The 22,085-nt window shown below is 35.3% G+C and overlaps 1 protein-coding gene across 1 annotated transcript; it reads left to right on the top strand.

The window, feature by feature from the left end:
- The first annotated feature begins 585 nt into the window (after positions 1–585).
- LOC131954654 (proteasome subunit alpha type-2) lies at positions 586–12,756 on the top strand. The gene is made up of 7 exons (XM_059318438.1): positions 586–715; positions 10,390–10,466; positions 10,605–10,737; positions 11,201–11,323; positions 11,550–11,637; positions 11,922–11,995; positions 12,216–12,756. The coding sequence occupies exons 1-7, from the start codon at positions 678–680 to the stop codon at positions 12,388–12,390; spliced, it is 708 nt and encodes a 235-aa protein (XP_059174421.1). The 5' UTR covers positions 586–677; the 3' UTR covers positions 12,391–12,756.
- The last annotated feature ends 9,329 nt before the right edge of the window (positions 12,757–22,085 follow it).

Raw genomic sequence — 22,085 nt, 5'->3', positions numbered from 1 at the left:
CTATATCTAGAATTCTAAGTTTATGTATATTATTTAGATCTAGCGGTTAGGTTATACGCGGCTCCATTTTTAAAATGATGTTTTTGATGTGGCATTACCAAACAAAATACTAAAATATATTACATATAACTACATCTAGACAAAATCTACTACTACTACATTTTAGATCCAAATCAATTATCTATATACGGAAAAGCTAGAATACAAGGCATACAATCTATTGACTTTAACGAGTTTATATAAATGGATTACCGTGCGATGCACGATTAATACTGGGCTAAATTTAAATAGATCGATAGAGTGTCGTTCCATGGTCAATGTTGATCGATTTATTAACGCTATCGTGAAAGTTCCTTAACATTTTAATATGAGAGCCCAATAAATAATTCTCAACTAGATCTTCCATGACATATATGTAAACTAATATGTTTATAAATTTAGAACAATTTGTTTTTACTTGAATAGATGCAACAATGATATGAAACTTTACGCTATTTACATCAAAGAAAATACGTTTATAATAATGAGAGTACCTTTACACAATGCTTTTTTTTTTAAATTCTCAGCTCCTAGAATTAAGTTTAGTCATAGTGACTCATAACTCATGAGCTTAATTCTCAAATTTTGTTCTGGTAGCCGGAAGCTCAATCTGGACCATAAAATTCCATATTTTCAAGATGTCTGAACGCTACAGCTTTTCATTGACAACTTTTAGGTAAAACTTTGTTTGAAAGAGGCACATTATTATGTATCAACCGTGGTTAGCTTAGTGAGATGTTTAAACTAATGTTAAGGAAACGACATGTAAAATTGTTACTTCTCATACCCTGAACAATGAAGCAGGCCTATTCGAGTTTATGCATTATTGGAGTGACGTTTTTTATTTTTCAAATTTGCCATGTCATTTATTTTTTAATTTAGTATTTTAGACCTAGGTTAGTTTAGTCATTAATTAGGGCCAATGGTATAGCTTTAAAATTGTGCTACTTGCCACTTTTACCAATATTTATAAACTAAATTTCTAGGACTTAAATTGAAAGCTGTTTTCACTAAAATTAAAAAGTGTTAGATCAACCTAGCTAGACTCCTAGAGACCTACTATCTACAATAGCCAAATTTCTCGATCTACGTATTTCTCGTATTTTATAGATTTTAGCATTCCAGATCATATTTTAATCTTGCTAATCTCATTGATTGTTTAATACCCACCTTCAGTTTTTTTTAGAACACCCGTGTATATAGCATAACATTTTTAAAACACCAATTTGGCCTATTTTCAGTTTTAGGCTGTAGGCTAACTATATGAAATTTTTATAGTTTCTGAAGGAAGAGGTGTTACATAACTATCTAGGCTAGGCTATGTAATCCCACCGTTTCCTCAAATAGTACCATAGCCTATGGTGCCATAGTTAGCCTACTGAATATTTTTATAAAAAATCACATCTGCTCATCATCAGTTAGATCTAGATCTAGTTCTAATTTGATACTTATATAGTAAACACAACTTTCTTTATACAAATACAAAGAGGATACTGTTTGGATAGAATCTCTTTGATTCCCTAACTTACTATGTTAACATGTTATATGATATATGCTAGTATAGTCCTATCTTATAATTATTATTAGGCTTAGGCCTATTTCTGTTTTGATTTTCAATTTCTTATAAGATCATATGCAAGCAATAGAATTATAGTAGATGCTAATCTGTGTAATCAAGATCAAAGTGTGAAAATTGTGTAAAACATTTTAACATTAAAATTAGTGATTTACAAAAGTAATATTGTAATTATTCGAAAAACATTTATCGGTTATTTATGTTTGCTAATTGCTTAAGATGTCTATAACATATATATGCTTATGCAAATTATATGTATGCCTACCAGTATTAACAATTTTAAAAGTTATTTCAATATGAAGTATCACACATTGGCCTATTGTGCTTTTTTGGATTCTAGCTTACAAACTCTTTGGTTTATAAACATAGCTAGTACTTAAGCCTGTTTAATTTATTAACTACATAGGCCTATAGATTGCATTGATCAAAATATTATTAAACATGTCAATTCTCTATAGCTTTATAACATCTGGCTTTTAAATGTGCTCAAACTGGACTGTGTGTAGATTTCCTGTAGTAATTAATATATAAATATAGCAATACCACCAGCTCTGCTAACCAACCAATCTTATTACTAAACCCTGTAAACTTACTGATCATGGACACAGTAAGCTGGATAGATACAGTATCAGTAAGCTAGACCGCCAACCTGATGAAAGGTGTCAGAAGAATGTTAAGTACTTTTAGTGGTAGGGAAGACAAAACACTAAAATACCATTGTTTACACACACACAAAAATTCTAGCTATTAAATAGTAAATTTAAAATTACGTTTTGGCATCTACAGTTGTAACATTCAGTGGGGTTTTTTTTTTTTTTTTTTTATAAGGAATTCTTTTTTTTTCCATTTGAGGCAAATTGCCGATTTTTTTTTTACTATTTAAAATATAAGTCAAAACTTGTATCCACCGATCTTTTCTTTATTTTATTTATCCAAAAATTAAAAATGAAAAGGCGATTTTATTTGAAGCATTATTTTACGTGGATAACAAATGCGCGGAGGGAGACATACGCAGTTCTCATTACAGTTGAGTGAACTTGTGGACGCTGCTACACACGTCTAGATAACAAACCACTCCTCATCCGCGCTGACGGCGAGACCTACAATGTGCACAACTGGTGACCTCGCGAACATTCTTGTCCAGACTCTTTCAATCACACACTTGGACTTTTTTTTTAAAATATATAAATTTAAGGTGGTGATTTTTAGTTAACTTAATAAATAAACCTTCATCGTCCTAGGCTTGATACGTTCGGAGACATGTATGACGAAGTACCAAGAATATGTTAAGAAAATGTTCCCCCCTTCACCAATCGCAACTGTTGATAAGATTGCTATGCTTTATTTCTTAGGTAGAAGGTTACAGCATAATTGATTTATCGGACAGAGGCCGCTGAGACTAGTTAAAATAGGAGATGGAGATTAATTTTGAAATAAAACTTAACTTTTGTTTTAGATCAACGAAATCTACTAGGCCGATGTGTAGTTGATGAGATACAACGGCAAGGTATTCGGGTTACGTTCACATCTCTGTGTTTGGATTCGAGATCAGTATGATTCTGAGAAAGTGTAATAATTTAACCTTAGCTATAATTCATGTGCTTTAAACACATTGAATCTGTTTTTCTGTCAAGTTTCAATGCTTTAGGATAATATTTTCTTTAATAGGCAGAGGGAAAGTAAACACTAGAGTTGACGAGAGAGCGTTGTACGCCGCGGCCTGTGTTAAAAAGTTATTTATAGAATCATCCAATGCGGTCAACGGTCCGGCGTCACGTGATCAGCTGTGCTAGGTGTGTAGATCAACTCGGCAGAACTATCAGTCGGACAGCGGTCGACACGTTACTTTAATTTTGCCGTTTTGATTTTTAATTTAATTTCATCTAGACGATAAATCCTGTGCTGCAAACATGTATCCATCTGTTTTTTTCTGTCAAGTTTCAATGCTTTAGTATCAAGTATAAAGCTTGTAGTATCATGTACACATTTCTTTCTAAAATAGCCAATGCGGGAAAGTAAACACAAGGGCCGGTGGTCTCGGTGTTTCATACAAAAGAAATATCTCGATCTAAGTTGATCTATCGTCGGCGGTATTTCGGGCGGTTCGAACAAGGTGGTATTCTAAGTCGACACAAAAGATGGTGAAGTTGACTAAACATCAGAGTGTCTAGCAACAGAAAAATCGGAAGTTTTAACTATGTAAACGAAACTTCTTTGAAGTCGGCATCTAATATCACTGTAAATCGGTCGCGGTAAAATTTTCGCAGATAGCTTCGCATCTTACCACCTCCCTGCGTAATTATCGGGTGGGTTTAGGCCTACCCCTTCGCCATGTCGCATCTTGAATTTCACAACACCTCTGCCAAACAGGTACGGCCATTATTTAATACAGGGAATAACTTCTCTCAGAGATTGGTCTCTGATAACATTTATTGAGACTAAGATTTAGTGAGCAGTGCTTTCTTATTTTGTTTATATAAATGTTATGTTCATTTCAGCGTAAATGATTAAGTGTGCGATCAAATAATTAGGCCTGATAATAGTCATTTTTTTAATAATAAACATGCATAATTTTTGTAGGTCGCTATGCTAGCAATATCGATTCACCATTTTTAAGAAGTAAAGAATTACCAGGTGAAAAGGCAGTTGCGTTCTAATAGTCTTGTGAATCAGTGAAATGGCAAATCTATCTAGAATCTAGCTTAGATCAATAAAGCCAATAATCATTAGATCTATATTTATACTCCATCGCAATTTTCAGTCATTATTTTTTCTTTAAGTATAGCGGGCATCCCCACGGCAGTCGCGCATAGGTACACTCAGTCACGTTCGACCATGTTTTGATTTCTTATTTTCACCATAATATAATATGTATAAATGATAGTTCCGATTAAAAAAGCTCTAAATAATAGTTAATATCCCTCTCTCCAGTCGACGGGAAATGACTCAAATATTCCTTTTCCCAGTCGACGGTAAATAACTCAGATATTCATATTCTCAGTCCATAAGATTATTTCATACACTAATCCATCGTTCGCGTACAGTAGGACTGGTTTTCTTTTTCATTTTAATATGGTAACTTTCGGTTGATTGTCAAGAGTTTCACATTTATCGAGCTAGAATATTCCAATTTTAGCCTTATCGATTAATTCTTGTCTCCGCCCATCTTCCGCAACTCCTCCCCTTCCATCCACTGTTTCAATCCGATTTCAGTTTAGTCAGGGGTAGGCAGAGTCGTTTGTCCGATTGTGTGGACGTTCATATCTCTGACCCGCTAATGATGATAGCGCAAGATCAGCTTTTCAATTAAATCTAGAATCTAGGCCAACTTAGTTTTTATTTTTTTTAAATAGTCTATTGATGCATTCGTCATAATATATAATAAACTGCAAACTTAGCTATATATAAAGTTATCAAGAGGTAACAAAGAATTCCTCGATCTGATAATTATTTGCCCAGTAGACTGTCTCACTAATTTTTTTTAGCGCAATTTCCATTCTGGAGAATTGCGTTTATTAACTCGTCATTTCTGGGAATGGATGGATGAATGAATGTATGGATGAATGTGTGTCCGGGCTTTAAGTCGTATCTCCTCCTCAACGAAGCAATATCGATGACTAGTTCCAAAAGCAATTATGTTAAGCAAGTTACGAGAATTAGCATAGGCCATAAAAATTCCGGGTTTCTTTCATGTATTTCCCGGAAAAGCCAAAAAACCTCGAAAAAATTCAGTTTTTGTCCCATATCTCGGCAACCAGACCACTTAGCGACTTGAAACATGTACCAATCGATTCCTGCCATAATTTAGAACAATATTGCCGAAGAAAGTTTAAAAAATATCCTCTCGTTCGGTCACAAATTTTAAAATTACATAAACACCTACAAACCGATCGTTCTTCTAGCTTGAACGCACCCCAGCATTATACGTCAGAGCTATTTTTAGATAACATAAGGAAATTGCGCATACATGTCACTAGACTTTTTTAATTAACTTGTTTTTTAATACAAATTGAAAATTAAGATCTTTCTGTAACCAACAAGACACTAAATGTGATGGTTCTAGCTCATTTGGGGCTGAAATAAAGCATTTTCATTATTGGTGCCTTAGGGGTCACCCATAATTGACGTCACGCTTTTTTGTGACGATTTTACCCCCCCCCCCCCCCCAAATGACGTCACACATCAGCCTACAACCCCCCCCCCCTCAAAATTGCTGTTGAATTTTTCTTAAAACATCGATATTTTTTCCAAAATCTTGTCAGAACTCTGTCTAAATGGAGTATTTTGATCAATTCCTATTTCAATTTATTAAAACCGTTTTCTTAAACGCGAAATAACGGCTAAAATTCGTTTTCTAACATTGCTTTTTTATAATGCAAAAAAGTCTGAACCCCCCCTTCCCTCTCAACACACACCGTCACAAAATTATGGACTCCACTAGGAGTGTGACGTCATTTATGGACGACCCCTTACAGTGTAGCCGAGACTTGTTTTTCCGTGGCAACGGTTATTACAACTACTTCCAAAAAGTTGACGCAAAAACGGCTATGGAGGTTCGTTATGATCATGTGGGGTTGGGGTTAGTGTAACTGTAGGTATACGGAAATAAAACGTAATCAAAGGGATATTGGTAACTTATTTATGTAACCTTTTTACTTTTTCGTATATACGAAGTATAGAGAAAGTATTGTAATCGTGCACAAAAATAACATAAGATTTTGACAGTTTTCACCTCAGTCCTTCATCACATCCGGAGTATAGAGGACTTATTTTAATCAGGCAAAAATTATAAATACAAATATATAAACATTGTGGCGTTTTATGCGTTATCGAGTCGTAAAAACTGGACAGTAATTCTGTACGTATGTCTGTGTGTGTGTGTCTGTGTGTAAACACGATAACTTGAGTACCGTTACAGCTAGGTTGATGAAATTTCATATATAAGTATTTTATCAAAATCGTAGATCCTGATCAACTTTTGAGCGATTTCCGATAACCGGAAAATGTACTTTTTCTACTTGGAATTTTTAAAAAGCCTATAACTTGAGTACTATTTCAGATAGATAAATGAAATTTCACATGTAAGTAAAAGATCTAATTCTCTACCTTCTGTCAAATTTTGAGTAATTTCCGTTGATTGAAAGTACTAATTTACGCTACTTCCAATTTCTCAAAAAACTAATGTAAATTTATAAAGTACTAATAATATTCCGCACTATTATGCACGTTTTATTTGGCGTTCACAGGTGTGCAATTCTTTTTTCTACGAGATTCTATTCTATTTTAAAAAGTTTAAGTATTTAAAATGAATTAAAATTCATGTCTATATCCCGAGTTACCATCCCCTGTTTTTAGCGCAATTGTCCTTACAGGAATTGCGATTATTAACTCGTCATTTCCGTATGGATGTGCGCAGCTTTAGATCGTATCTCCTCCTCAACGAAGCAATATCGAGGACTAGTTCCAAAAGCAAATATGTTAAGCAAGTTCCGAGGATGATTGTGGGCCAAAAAAATTCCCGGAATTCCTTCCTGGATTTCCCGGAAAAGCCAAAAAACCTCGAAAAAAATGCAGTTTTTGGCCCATATCTCGGCAACCCAGACCACTTAGTGACTTGAAACATTTACCAATCGATTCCTGCCATAATTTAGAACAATATTGCCGAAGAAAGTTTTCAAAAATATCCTTTCGTTCGGTCACAAAAAATTAATTAAGAACAAATAAGTTTATATTTAGATATTTACTACATGTTTACACTGAGCATCGGGATCGTTCGCGTCACTGCGCGCGGCAAGAGAGAGAGAGAGAGAGAGGCGAGCTACGCGTCGCTCGTTTTTTCCACGTGCTAATGTTTACAAACAAGAGGGCGGGTTTTAATCATAGCGATTTAAAATTGCTGTGGATAACATAAAGAAATTGCGCTTAAATTGTCACTAGACTTTTTATTAACTTGTTTTATAAAAGAACGAGCCGGCCCGCGGCATAACATATGCCGCTATTTAGTTGTTGTTTTTTCTACTTTTCAGTAATTCATAATTTGTGTATTCGACAGTACCAACGCTGACACTGAAAATATTTCTTTAAAACACTATAAATAGCTCGTTAAGGACCATAACCCCCACCCCCCCCCCCCCCCCCCCAACGTTTAAAATCGTTTCAAACTAAATTATCTGCCCCTAATAGCCGTCACTAAACCCGACTACACGAAGGTAAACATAGCGTGAACCACAGCTCACTAAGACAATGTAGGGGTGGGGATGGTAGGGAGCGCGTTTACAGCTTGTTTTCTAGCGTCTCCCAGAAGAGAATTATATATATATATATAGATATTCGAGAAAGTTTAGGGGAGATCGCTCCCGGTTTATTACTATAATTTTGTGTACATGAAGAACCTAAATAATCGCGTTTTAAATTTTTTAAATATATAGATCTAAATTTTTTAAAGATATTCATATTAGTGTTTTGAATAGTCGGTGTATTTGCTCAATATTTCTTTAAAACACTATAAGTAGCTCGTTAAGGACCATAACCCCCACCCCACCCCCCCCCCCCCCCCCAACGTTTAAAATCGTTTCAAACTAAATTATCTGCCCCTAATAGCCGTCACTAAACCCGACTCCACGAAGGTAAACATAGCGTGAACCACAGCTCACTAAGACCATGTAGGGGTGGGGATGGTAGGGAGCGCGTTTACAGCTTGTTTTCTAGCGTCTCCCAGAAGAGAATTATATATATAGATAGATATTCGAGAAAGTTTAGGGGAAGATCGCTCCCGGTTTATTACTATAATTTTGTGTACATGAAGAACCTAAATAATCGCGTTTTAAATTTTTTAAATATATATATATCTAAACTTTTTAAAGACATTCATATTAGTGTTTTGATTAGTCGGTGTATTTTAGTACTGATTAATTACAATTTATAAATGACTGCGATGTCATTTTAAAATGAATCCTCACCCTCCTCCCATACCGGGCTTGGTACTGGCGCGATGATCCAGGCATCGATTATAAAAATCGCTCACTTGTTAGCATCACAGGCAGCGCGAGTGACAGACGTGATCGCTAGCTCGCGTAGTTTTGTCAAATACAACATATCAGGCTTATTAAATGAAAGTCTCACTTAAAAATACAATTTTTAAGGGAAAAAAGCTTTTATTATATTCACAAATCATACAAAAATCACAAATGAAAAAAAGATTATCACATGTGAGCCAAGACTTAACATAGCCAGCCCTCTTGCGTTTTTTTGTCAACCGGCGAGAAAAAGCTCACAGCACAACGCGAGCATGTGCTAAATCTAGTCTCTACATAGTTAGCCCAAGCGCTAATTAGTTCATAATAATGTAGACCAAGGCTAATATAAATATCTGATTTAATATATTTAATTAAGATTTGTACCTGTTTGATTTTTCTTTTTAAAAAATGTCAGCACATTAAAATTGATCACTAGAGAGCGAGAAATATGCATTCCAAATATCGACACAGGTCACGCTTGAAACGTATCTCACTCTCTCGCGCAATCGCCCGCCACAACGTGAGCTCAGAGCACACATGTCCTGGTCCATGCGTATTTCGTTTACTAAGTACTAGTTAGTATTGTAAGCCTAGACCCAAGACTAATACAATTTTATCAGATATCTTAAATCTTAATAATGGATACAATGGTTAGCTTAATTTAAATATATCAATGATGGCCAGTGAAAACATTATAATCAGCTTAATTAAAATTCATGAAATCAATTAGAATTATCACAATTTAATTAGGGGTCGTCCATAAATGACGTCGTAGAGGGGGGGGGGGTCCGTAATTTTGTGATGAGGGAGAGGGGATCCAGAGGTGTGACGTCACACTTTTTCTTTATAAAAAAGCAATGTTAGAAAACGAGTTTTAGCCGTTATTTCGCGTTTTAGAAAACTTTTAATAAATTGTCGTAGGAGTTGATTAAAATACTCTATGTTGACAGAGTTCTGACAAGATTTTGGAAAAAATATCGATGTTTTAAGAAAAATTCAACTGCAATTTTGAGGGGGGGGGGGTTGTAGGCTAAGGTGTGACATCATTATAGGGGGGGGGGGGGGTCTGGCTTTTTTTGACTGAGGGTGCGGGGAGGAAAAAATCGTCAAAAAAGCGTGACGTCATTTAGGCTATGTTAAACTTGAAAGCACGATAAATTATTAAGCAAATTTAGTATAAAAAAAAACTCCGTTAATAATACTAAGTCTAGTATATGCTTATTTTCATTCAAGCTGCATTGTGTCCCCACTTCAAAAAATACACTACAAAAATTGGCAGAAAGCGTGTGTCAATTGAAAAAAAAAAATTATATTAGTACAGAAAGAGCCTACAACTGTAACAGCTTCCATACCGATAGTGATGACATTATTTTTTTTAAATATTGTTTGAGTGATCTTTTGGCGGTTGCTCAAACTGAGCACAGAATGATTGCCATTTTTATTCTAACAAGGTCAATCTAATAATACCCTACCAAACTTTGCAATTTTGGTACTTCATAGTCATATATTTAAAGTTTTTTAGCAACTCCAGCTTAACCCATGTTTACGTTTGACTTTTATTGTTGGAAGCAAATTTTAATTTCTTTTCTGGCAAAATACGCAGAAAACCTCACTTATTCTTGAATTAAGCTGTTTTAAAAATTGATATGTATATTATCCAGTACCAGTAAATAGCTGCTGCTGTACCTAAACAATACTGCGTCTTAAAAAAAGCTTCTTGATAATGAATTTAATTAATATGCATTTTGTTCTTTACAGTCCTTCAGGGAAACTGGTACAGATAGAATATGCTTTAGCAGCAGTGGGTGCAGGTGCCCCATCAGTAGGGATTAAAGGTAAACCAGCCTTTTTGAACAGTTTGTGTGTTCTGTGGCTTGTACTGACTTTCTGGCATTTGTTTCTCAGGTATGGTAGTTGCATTTGATGCACAAGACCTTATCAAGTTTTAAATGAGATAATATTATTTATTTTAGCCACCAATGGAGTGGTGCTGGCTACAGAGAAAAAACAGAAGTCTGTACTGTATGATGAGCACAGCATACACAAGATTGAGCAAGTGACCAGAGGCATTGGAATGGTGTACAGTGGTATGGGCCCTGACTTTAGGTAAGTTTATAGGTCCTATTTTTTTTAATACATTTTAGTCTTAACCCTTAAAGCGCGCAAAGCCACGATCGTGGCGCGCGCTTTAAGGGTTAAGGAAAAGTAGTAATCTGTTCAGTAAATTTCTAGATAATTTGTGATCATGTCAGAGCAGTATGGAAGTTATGTTTAGTATCTTTGTCAAAATTTTCCATTATTTAAGTGTTAAGTAAAAGTTTAGTGTAAGCCTACATGCTCTCTATATTGTTGTTGGGGTGAGTTCATTTTATGTCATTGTTCTAATATCTCTATGTTCAGTTCAGCATAAAAACAGCCAAGCTACATATAAAAAATACCCACAGATACTGAATTACTCTGTCTATGAACTTAAAAAGTAAAATTCATTTTTACATGTTATAATTAATGCTCAACACATGTAAACTTATATACATTGTATAATCCTTCACTTAAATGTTTTTGTTGTCAGGGTCTTGACACGAAGAGCCAGGAAGTTAGCCTCACAATATTTTTTGACCTACCAAGAACAAATACCAGTAGACCAGCTTGTTCAGAAAGTGGCTAATGTCATGCAAGAATTCACACAATCTGGGTAAATATTGTCTCTTCTAGCATGTTTTGTTGACCAAAGTATCTTCAGGAAGTAATTGCAGATGTTATTAAAAAATATGTTTATTTTGTATGCTAATTTTAGCCATTTTAGCATATCTCTGTTGATCATTTTAATGTTTCTGTTTGCTTTTTTATATATTTTACTGTTAAATCTACTGATAAATCTTATTTTAATAACTGGTTGTTTTATTTTTAACTTATGACAGTGGTGTGAGGCCGTTTGGTGTATCTCTGTTGTTAGCAGGGTGGAACCATGATGAAGCTAAACCTTACCTCTATCAGTGTGATCCCTCTGTAAGTATCTTTTCTCTGTTCATTAGAATTTTTCTATAGAATGGTTCTTACATGACTAAATTATGTTTTTTACATTTGTTTAAAATATTTTATGTTTTGCTTGGGCTATATTTATGATTAAGAACATGTATAACAAGTTTGATATTTCATTTATTTTTTATAAATAGACCTTACTGAGGCCAAAGTTGTAATTTATTCTTTGAACTTGAACATAGGTGATGACATTTGCAGTATAATGATTCAAAATGGAAAGTGCATTTTTTATTAACTGTCTTTTTCTGCAGGGTGCACATTTTGCATGGAAAGCTACAGCCATGGGAAGAAACCACGTCAATGGAAAAACTTTCTTAGAAAAAAGGTAACAGCGTTTTCTTTAGTCGCAATGTTTATGATATCATGAAAGCATTATACATTGTTTTTAAATCTTTACTTAAACGTAAATTTGACTTACTTTCATTACAGATGGAATATTTTTCTAAACTCCCCTATTCATCATATTTACCAATTTAACATACTTTTTTCAACTTCCGTTTTATTCCCCACTGTTTACTTATATATTTTTTTTAATTCATCAACAGGTACAGTGATAACCTTGAACTTGAGGATGCAGTCCACACCGCCATCTTAACACTGAAAGAGAGCTTTGAGGGCCAGATGACAGAGGACAACATTGAGATAGGGATCTGTGACGTCAATGGTTTCAGGCGCCTATCTCCGTCAGAGATTAAAGATTATCTGGCCTCCGTATCATAAAACTATGTTGTAGTGAGAGTTCGACAGTTATATTTGTTTAAAGTTATTAATGGTTTCCATTTTCTATGTTGTGTAAGTATTTCAAGTGACGTTCATTTTTAAACATTCATACAGATTGTATTATAAATAGACTATGTAGGCCTATAAGAGTTTAAAACAAAAATGCATAAGTTAAATATCAACGATTAGGATCATATACAGTTTTAGAACCTAATATTTTTCACTTTTTAAAGTTCTTGCTTAATATCTGTGCACTACATTTAGAAAGCGTGACTGGTTTGTTTTTCATGTTTTGTTGAAAGCAGTTTATTTTGTATGCATCCTCAAATGAAGATAATTTTAAAAAATAAAAAACATTTTTGGTCACTTTTGTTTTACTAATTTACTGTTCATTTTACAAGTAGTGTGGATTACATTATCTTTACATATATCATAAAGCCAAGAAAATGTTGATCCCAACTTTGAATGCTCTTATGATTGTCAGGGATTATTGGATACATTTCTCAGAGATGTAACCATACGCTTCGTAAGAGGAAAATTATCCATTAATTTTTCCACAGAAAAGAATCCCATTCACTCATGGAATGGGATGGTTTGTTAATGTTAGTCTACGACTTTGTCATTGTGCCACGACTTAAAAATTATTTGTTGAAAGAGTGATCATGCAAGTTATAAAGATTGTCATTGACTGCGGGCAGTCAGTTTTTGTTGGGGAAGGGGGTTGGGTGGGGTTATCTGGCTTTTAATGTCTGTCACCTAAGACTTGCATGTAGACAGCAACTGTCACCTAAAACCTACACAGACAGTTGCTGTTATCAACAAATACTAAAAACATGCTGAAGCCTCCTACTGAAGAAGGCATTAATTTATTAGGAAATGGCCAACAGATTGTTTGGTCAAAATCTATCCAATACTTTTATTTATTACAAGTATTCAAGAGAATTTGTCCCCAAAACTGTGTTGATTAATAATTTAACATCAACAAATTCATTCTTCGTTGCTAGTATAATTTTTGTAGGTAGATAACCCAGTATTAAAAATAAATGTCACCTTAAACTGGGTTGTGTGTGTTTCTTCCAGGCACCTTTTGGCGTCGCCCCCCCCCCCCCCCTGAACGGAATAGAATTAATATAGAAAATATATACTTTTACCAGTGTCCACCCCCCTTCCCCAAAATTTCAAGTCTTCAATTGCCCTCCGCTCCCGGAGAAAAAGTTCTTTCGAGACACAGAAATAGATGAACTCTGCTCCACCTGCCCCGTTGACCAGAATACAAACTTTCTTCAGAATTGCTGGTGGTCTAATAATGTTTGAAAAAGTTTTCATTGAAGTTGTCAGGAATTTTATTTTAAAAAAAAAACAGTTTTGAATGACACCAAAATGTAGTGTTACCGGATGACGCGAGCAGTATAATAGCGGTTGATGACACTGACATGTGACATTAGGTGATATCATGCACGATGGCATTTGGTGACACTAGCATGCATTGGTTTTTGGTTGACACTAGATGTCAGGTTTGGGATGATAGCCACATTTTATGGGAAACGGATGACACTGACGGAAACCACACAACGTAAAGGTAGCACTGAGGTATAACTATGTTAAACACGATTTTTTCAATTCAATAAATTGAATGTTGTATACATGAACTTAATAAGAAACAAGCGAATCAACCCCGTAGAGTTTTTAGTTTTGGTGAATATTTATGAAGTGCTGTAATAAGTGGTTATGATGCTGTAAGGTGAATGTTAGATTATCAATATTATTTAGAAGGGCGGACAAACAAGTATTACAGAATTTGATATGAAATGGGTTATGTTAACAGCCGATCTAATCGATCCCCCCCCCCCCGAACGAAAAAGAGTTTATATACAAGAGGTACTAGGCCTACACTTCAACCAGTGTCCACCCCACTCTCACGGAAAGTAAAGTATCCCCCCCCCCCACCCACAAGTATCAAGTCCCCCACCCCCTCCCTTCTCGGAGAAAAATATCTGGTTGAAACACTGTATGTAACATTAGAACGGTGTGAGAATGATACAATTTTCGACTCGCTTTGAAAAGTGGGTGAGGAGGGGGTGAGCTGTTGGGGGGGGGGGGGGGGTTATAAGGCGGGCTATGCTGATGTAGAGATGGGAACGGCGTGGTCGGATGTTAAAGCATATCTGTACAATGTCCCCGAGTCCATCCTTCATACGCCAAGGCATAAACAGGCTAACTCTACTTCGCCTGCCCCATGTACCGTTAAGCTCGATCAGGTTCTTTATTTTTACTTACTGATGTAGGGAACTCCGTGTTCGTTGTTTAAGGAATTCGCTGTTGTGGTGAATTAGGGCAGTGGTTGGATTAGCTAATGTAGTTTTTTAAGCCACAAGAGTGACTTGGCTACATACATACAGAAAACAGTCCAGCCGTATTCCAGCTAAACAACGAACAAGCACAGAGGCGGAGGGTTGGGGGGGGGGGTGTACAGTATTTTCCCAGCGCTAATTAAATACGCACCGATTCTTATATTTTAAGGCAGCGATAAATTAAAGTAAAAAAAAAAAACGTCCCACCTAGTCAACGTTGGAGTCTTTATAGAACAGAAACTTTGTCCAGTCCAACATTTTCGTTTAATCTTATACGCCCATTCAGACTTCTAGAAGTGGGTCAATATTCCCATTATTTCAAAGCTCTCTTTGAAATACGACTGCAAAAATAAAAGTAATAATAAGCACATTTAAACTTTTTTTTTATTAGCAAGAAACTATTATCTTTGAAACGTGAATGTATAGAATTAATGTATATAATAAGAAAACAAAATGAACTATTTTAATTTATATTAAAAGTTAAACTAACCATGCATCTTTTATAACGGACGCTATTCATAACAGAATGGCTTTATAGTGTAAACACTCGTTGTATGCTATTGAAAGATCGTTAACCTTCAAACGAGCACGATTCACTTTAAAGCAGTTACGGTCCTTGGTGTTTTCCGCCGACATCAAAGAGTTCATATAAATTCTTTTTCGTTCAGGCGAAGCACGCCCCCCCCCCCCCCCCCCCCCCCCCCGGAAAAAATAGAATTATATAGAAAATATACAACAGTTGTCCGTCCCTTAAAATTTAGTCGTCGTCGTCCCCCCCCCCCCCCCCTAAAAAAAAAGTTTCAAGTCCCCCCCTATCCCCGGAGAAAAAGTCTGTAAGAAATGAGTGGACCAGAGCTGTTGTACTAGCACTGCCTATAAGATCTCTCTATATAGGCAAAACTCCTGTATATTGGGGGTAGTCCCTGCTCATTTGTTGGGGTCACTGATTACGAGTTTTAAGTTAAATAATAGCTGAATAAGAAATATATATATATATATATATATATATATATATATATATATATATATATATATATATATATATATATATATATCGGCTTCTCTGAGTAATTTTGGAGATTGTACAAATTGCGATTTATTTTGTACTCTCTCAGCCCGTTTCAGGCATCCTATAGAATGCGAAAAAAAATGTATGGTTTTTCACTTTAAATTGTGAAAAATAACGAATTTCTGGAAGGGGATAATAACATGGAGGTATTTGACAAAGAGGCAATGTCCAAGTCCAATTTTATCGGTATGTGTGCTGATATATTGTATTGTAACTTTTTAGGCCAACTAAGGGCTTAAACCTTAACATATATAGCACGAGTGGATACTAAATGCAACCCTAAATGTAGTTTTTCTATAAGAGCTTTCACCCGTGTCTATTTGTGAATGTAAGTAGCGGGGATGGAATAACACGTTTTATCTAACAATGCTTTGTATGAATACAAAAGAAAATAAAGGACAGTTTCACAATTTATCAACGAACACTATCAATAAATTCTGCTGTTATCGGTTTATAAGCCATTTTATAAGCCATATAAAAACGTAACCAAATATTAATGTTAACTACACTATGCTTAAACTTTTAAAGGAGCCATTTAAAATGTAGCTCTAACTGTAGTTCTAATTCTATTATAGCCTCTATATTAACATCAAACTATACTTTGCGTTTAAATGTAGCCAAACAAAAACGAAAAACAAAAATGAAATATTATTGCTATGCAGTATAATTCGGACAGAGCATTTTCGTTAGCTTTTTATTTGAACGTGAATGTCTGTCTATTAATGCCTGCAATCAAAAGCTCTAAAAAATGTAGTTCTCGAGTTATCAGACTTCCTCTTTAGTTCGTGAACCCATAGACATGTATAGAACATCATGGGTCGTGGTTTGATTGGAGTTAATGCCACAAATGTCGTCCATGTCGCGACAATTCCGTTTGAACAAAGGGCCGCTACTCCGTGAGAAAAGTTCCGCAACTCTTTAAAAAAAAACGTGTACATGACAAAACAGCGTCATTTCATAGAAAATGTATTGTGTCTTGGTGCAAATAACACACACGGGTTTGTGTGAAATGCGTGAGTATAAATAGACACTTGAACGTGACCCGTCGGATGTTGGCTAAATCCGACTTTATAACAATGGAATAAACGGATTTTAATATCAAGAAATCAATAAACATTCCGCTTAAATATTTTTCAAGACGTTAGCTCGAACGTGTTTTTCGAAACGTTCCTACATTTTGAAAACAAAAATTCTGTTTAAAATTAGTAATATTCTGTAGAAATACAAATCACATTGGTCACGCGATTTATAAATATACGTTAACGAGAAAAATGGCCCGTTGAGGAAGGATACAACGGGCGCTAGGTTGATAGTGCTGTCTATTTTCTCTAAACTAAAACCAACCCCCCCCCCCCCACACACACACACACCCCAAAACATGTCTACCGTCCCATTCAACAAAATATAATTATATACTTTTTCCAGTGTCCGCCCCCTCCCCGAAAATTTGTATGATCTAAAAATGCGACCAGTGTTTCTTTCAGACTTTTTCCTCCACGGAGAGGGGTGGGGGTACTTTAAATTTTCGGGGGCGGGGGTAGAATTTTCGGGGAGGGGGCGGACACTGGAAAAAGTATATAAGTTGAGCCACCACATCCCCCCCCCCTCCCCCACTCGCCCCTTCCTTCACACGATTCGGCGTATTATTTTCCTGTAATCATACGTCGTTCGTTTATTTGACTTTTGCTGTCAACATCCCCGCAGTCTAAAGCTCCAGCCAAACAGACTTATCTTAACTCTGGTCCTTCCATTCATAAAGTACATGACCAGTTTGTAAATCAACCGGAAATTAACCGCGGGCTGCGAATGTATTTACTTTAAATTATCGATTTTAGAATTATTTTTCAATAATATCGGAAGTTTAATGACAAATCGATATTTAGTTGAAGCTTGTTTTGAAAAATATAGGCCTAAACGTGCCGATTATTATTTATGTTGTTGTACAAACAAAAAATACGCCCTTTAATTATACGCTTTAAAAAAATACTTCAAATATTTAAAGTAAACAGAATACATTTCAAAATTTAAAAAAAAAAAATTTAATTTAATTTTTCGAAAATATTTTCGATGTTTTATTTTAGGCCTAAATTGAATAGTGCATCTTGTATCCTATGTAGTATGTATTTAAACAATATGAGAAAGTACTCGTGTCAGTTTATTGTCATATTGCCTATTAATAAACTAGGTATGAGTGATGTATGTGTACGTGTAAGCGTGGATGTGTCCATATATGTATAGTTAAGAGCCTGTATATGTGCATGTATGTATGTCAGTATATGTCCGCCTGAGTGTCTGTGTGTCTGTATGTAATGTAAATGTCTTCAGCCACTGTGATTTGTTAGACATAATACTTAAGTTAGAAGGAGAGTTATTTGTCTCAACAAACGTACGAACAATTACTAAATGTATACCTGTTGTACAGAAGTTCACTTCACTTGTTCTTGGAACACAATTCTTTTCTGTCTAATTTGTAGGCTGTAGAGAACAAACAGGTGAGTTTTGAGTAAAAAATTTGTAAAATACCATACACCCTTAAACCAAACTAAAACTGATATATATAAATATATTATATATATATATATATATATATATATATATATATATATATATATATATATATATATATATATATATATATATATATATATATATATATATATATATATATATAATGGAATATTGTTTATCAAAGTGCTTTTAAAATTGGGATAAATTTAATTGACTGTTTTAAATATGCGCATTTTAGTATTGAAAATAGTAAAGTATTTTTTTTAAACGATAACCCAACTGTAAACATTGAGACCTATTTTAAGGTGACAACAATAATTCAATTACAGCTATTTTTGGTCAACTATTTCTTCGATATCCAAAAATAGCATGGACCACTTCAGCCAATATTGAAACAAAAATAGCATTTAATTGATCTTTTATTTTTACCTCACGACTATTATTTTCCTACAATAGACGATTTATAGTGCCATTTATTTTTCCAAATGAGGTCGAGGGTGGGTGATGGGAGTATTTTTTTTAAAGAGGTCACAGAATACAGAATACAAAACTTGTTTAGATTATGTTTGCTCTCCCTCTCTTACACATACACATATACACACACACACACACACACACACACATATATATATATATATATATATATATATATATATATATATATATATATATATATATATATATATATACATATATACACATGTGAGTCTAATTATGCCGTTGATTGCCAAAATGAGTTCCATTCAACTCGTTGGAGGTTGATTATTTTTTTAGATGATATCACTCACTTGATACTTATTATCAAACGAAGATGAAGATAATGAAATTGTTTGATTACGTTTGCAACTCTACCTTGTACAAAAAATATTAAGCAACGAATTCAACTTACAACATTTTTGTTTGTGGGGAAAAATAACTTTAAAAATACGATAGATATTTTGAATGAGGGGAGTAAATAAAATTTGAACGCGTTTCTTTTTAAACAGGCTACAATGTGGGAGGGGGGGGGGGGTAATTCATTTTCTATTGAGCGACAGGGTTTATGGGCCCTAGACATCCTTTGCTTCGGGGTTAGACACTATATTTACATTTTAAATAGAATAAACAACCTAATATATACTACATTCCAATGATTATTTGAAGGTAAGCTATATTTAGCTGTTGTTTTTGTTACCAATAAACTTACGTTTAGAAAATAAAGTAAAAATATTAGGCCTACATAGAAAATTGAGCATAAAAGATTTACTTTGAGTAAAGTTGTATTACAAAAGTTACATGATTTGGTTGAGGGGCGAGTTATGCAAATCGTGTCCTGTCTACGCCGTAGTATTTGATTGAGAAGCGGGTGTGTGAAATCGACGAGCAACCAATCGTATTGAACAACAAATACGGCCCGGGAATAGTCTGGTATAAGTGAATAGCATTACTCGTTTTAGCTAGATCACTACTGCTTTTCAATCGCTACCGGCGGGCCAAGGGGACTAACTCTAACAAACTTATTTAAGCAGCAGACAAGTTAATATCGACAGAGCTCCGTTACTTTCACACTAATTTGCACCCGTGCATAAATCTTACGTCAAAATATTTTTATTTCTATTCGAACGTTCCCTTCTGAATTCGATTCACATTTTGTTATTAATTGTAAACACATATAAAAGGGATTTGTGTATATTATATTTATGCCAACAGTTCGCCGGAAAAATATCTTTGTAAACAGTTCGTTGGCCGGTCAAAACACTTGACGAAATCTCAGGACAGTTGGTAATCCGTTATATTTGCTCGATTCTCTCGCTTCTTGCGTCCAGATAAAGAGTTGTCACAGAGAGGAATAGATCGCTAGAAGATTAGAGATTTATTGCTTTTTGGATGGTGGTGTTTTTGAAACTAGTGCCAGGAGCTGAGTTGAGTTAAAGAGAGACAAGCTTGCCGAAGTGGAAGCGCAGAAGATACAGAGGTGAGTTAAATCTTGATCTAGTAATTATGTTATTTTAATTGAGTTATAGACTTTAATTAGTAGACATATAATGTATTCTGTAAATTAAAAAAATGTATATTTAGATTAGGTTTAGAACAAGGTTAGGTTTCTATTATTGTAAATAATATGTTTGATGTGATTACACAGCTAAGGGGATCGTCCATGAGTGATGTCATACTTGTAGGTGGTCCGTAATTTTGTGCCGATGAGGGGGAGGGGTCAGAGAGTGTGGCGTCACACTTATGCATTTCAAAAAAAGTCTGTTAGAAACTTGATTATAGCCGTTATTTTGCATTTTAGAAAACTGTTTTAATAAATTGTAATAAAAATTAACTAAAATTCTTTAGATGGTCGAGCTAGTCAAGATTTGAGAAACAAAAATAGTGTTTTGAAGAGAATCCAACTGCAATTTAAAGGGGGCGGGGGTCATTTTAGGCAGTGTTTCATATTCTCCGGCGGCGGGCACTTGGATATTTCGGTAGGGGGGGGTGGACTCAATTTTCCTGGGGGAGGGGGCGGACATTGGTAAAAGTTTATATGTATATATTTTCTATAAAAATTCTGTTTTGTTCACTGCGGGCGGTAGACGTTCTCCTGGGGGGGGGGGGGGGGGGCATATAAACTCTATTTCATCGCTAGGTCTAAAGAAGGGGCTTTTCTTATTTTTATATCTTGTGGATGTTTCACGAGAAGGCGGTAAGGTTAAGTTCAGGCTTTTTAAACCTCAGGCTTTTAAAACACCAATCTAACCTATTAAAGAGACAGGCTATATGTAACCACATTTGGCGCTGTACGGCTTTTTAAGGGTGGTCGCAATGTTGCGATGTCACGCTGACCTCATAACTGTTGTTTACATTCTATTTTCAACTTTGCCCATGTATGTATGTAGTAAATGTCAGGACTGACTGTCAAAGAATGTCACATAAATGACAGTTTCTCACTGTTCGGACAGTTCCCACAACGCCTTGTATGTGTGCGACCTTCCTCTGAATATGTTCACATGTAGGAAAAAGATACATTGAAAAGGGGAGGGGGGGGGGTTGTAATCAGTAGCGTTGGTAGGATATCGACTCAGGGATGGATGTTCCATACTTGGGGGGATGGGGGGGGGGGGCTGGTAAGATCAGGTGATGACATACTTTAAAATTTTAAAAGCAACGTTCGAAACTGAATTTTAGCAGTTGTTTTTTTTTTTCATTTTAAAGGATTGTAAATTGTAATAGAAATCGATTAAAATACTTAAGTTAAACGTTGTCAGACCTCAGTAAATATATATTTTTTTAAAACTGCATTTTTTGAGGGAAGTTGTTCGTGGGAGGTCATTTTAAATATAGAAGGTTTAAGTTTGGGATGATATGTAAAATAAGTAAAATTTAGTAGTGATCCATTTGGGCAGATGAAGTAGAGTTCATATGATAGTGTGGTCAGCACTATGCTTAGCCGCGTTTACCATCCCTAACCTGAGTTAGGTACTTATCAGAGCTGGGTGGACTCATAGTCTTTCCACTGACTTGAACCCGGATTCAAACTTGAGACTTTCGGGGTAACATTCTAGCAGTAGCGTAGCGAGGGGGGGGGGGGGCGGGGGGGGGGACATATGTCCCTGGGCGCCGACCTTAGGGGCGCCAAAATGGGTTGGAAAAATAGATTGAAAGGTTGAGGGGGGTGCAAATCGAAAGTTTGAGGGGGGTGCAAATGGAAATCTCGAGGGGAGGGGGGTGCAAATCGAAAGTTTGTCCCCGGGCGCCGGGAAGGGTCGCTACGCCTCTGCATTCTAGAGCTCTACTCCTAG

This window comes from Physella acuta, unplaced genomic scaffold (assembly GCF_028476545.2).
Source record: "Physella acuta isolate Inbredline_101_S28 unplaced genomic scaffold, ASM2847654v3 ptg001017l, whole genome shotgun sequence".
Lineage (NCBI taxonomy): Eukaryota > Metazoa > Mollusca > Gastropoda > Physidae > Physella > Physella acuta.
The sequence above is the reverse complement of the archived record's forward strand: the minus strand, read 5'-3'. Positions and strand labels throughout refer to the sequence as shown.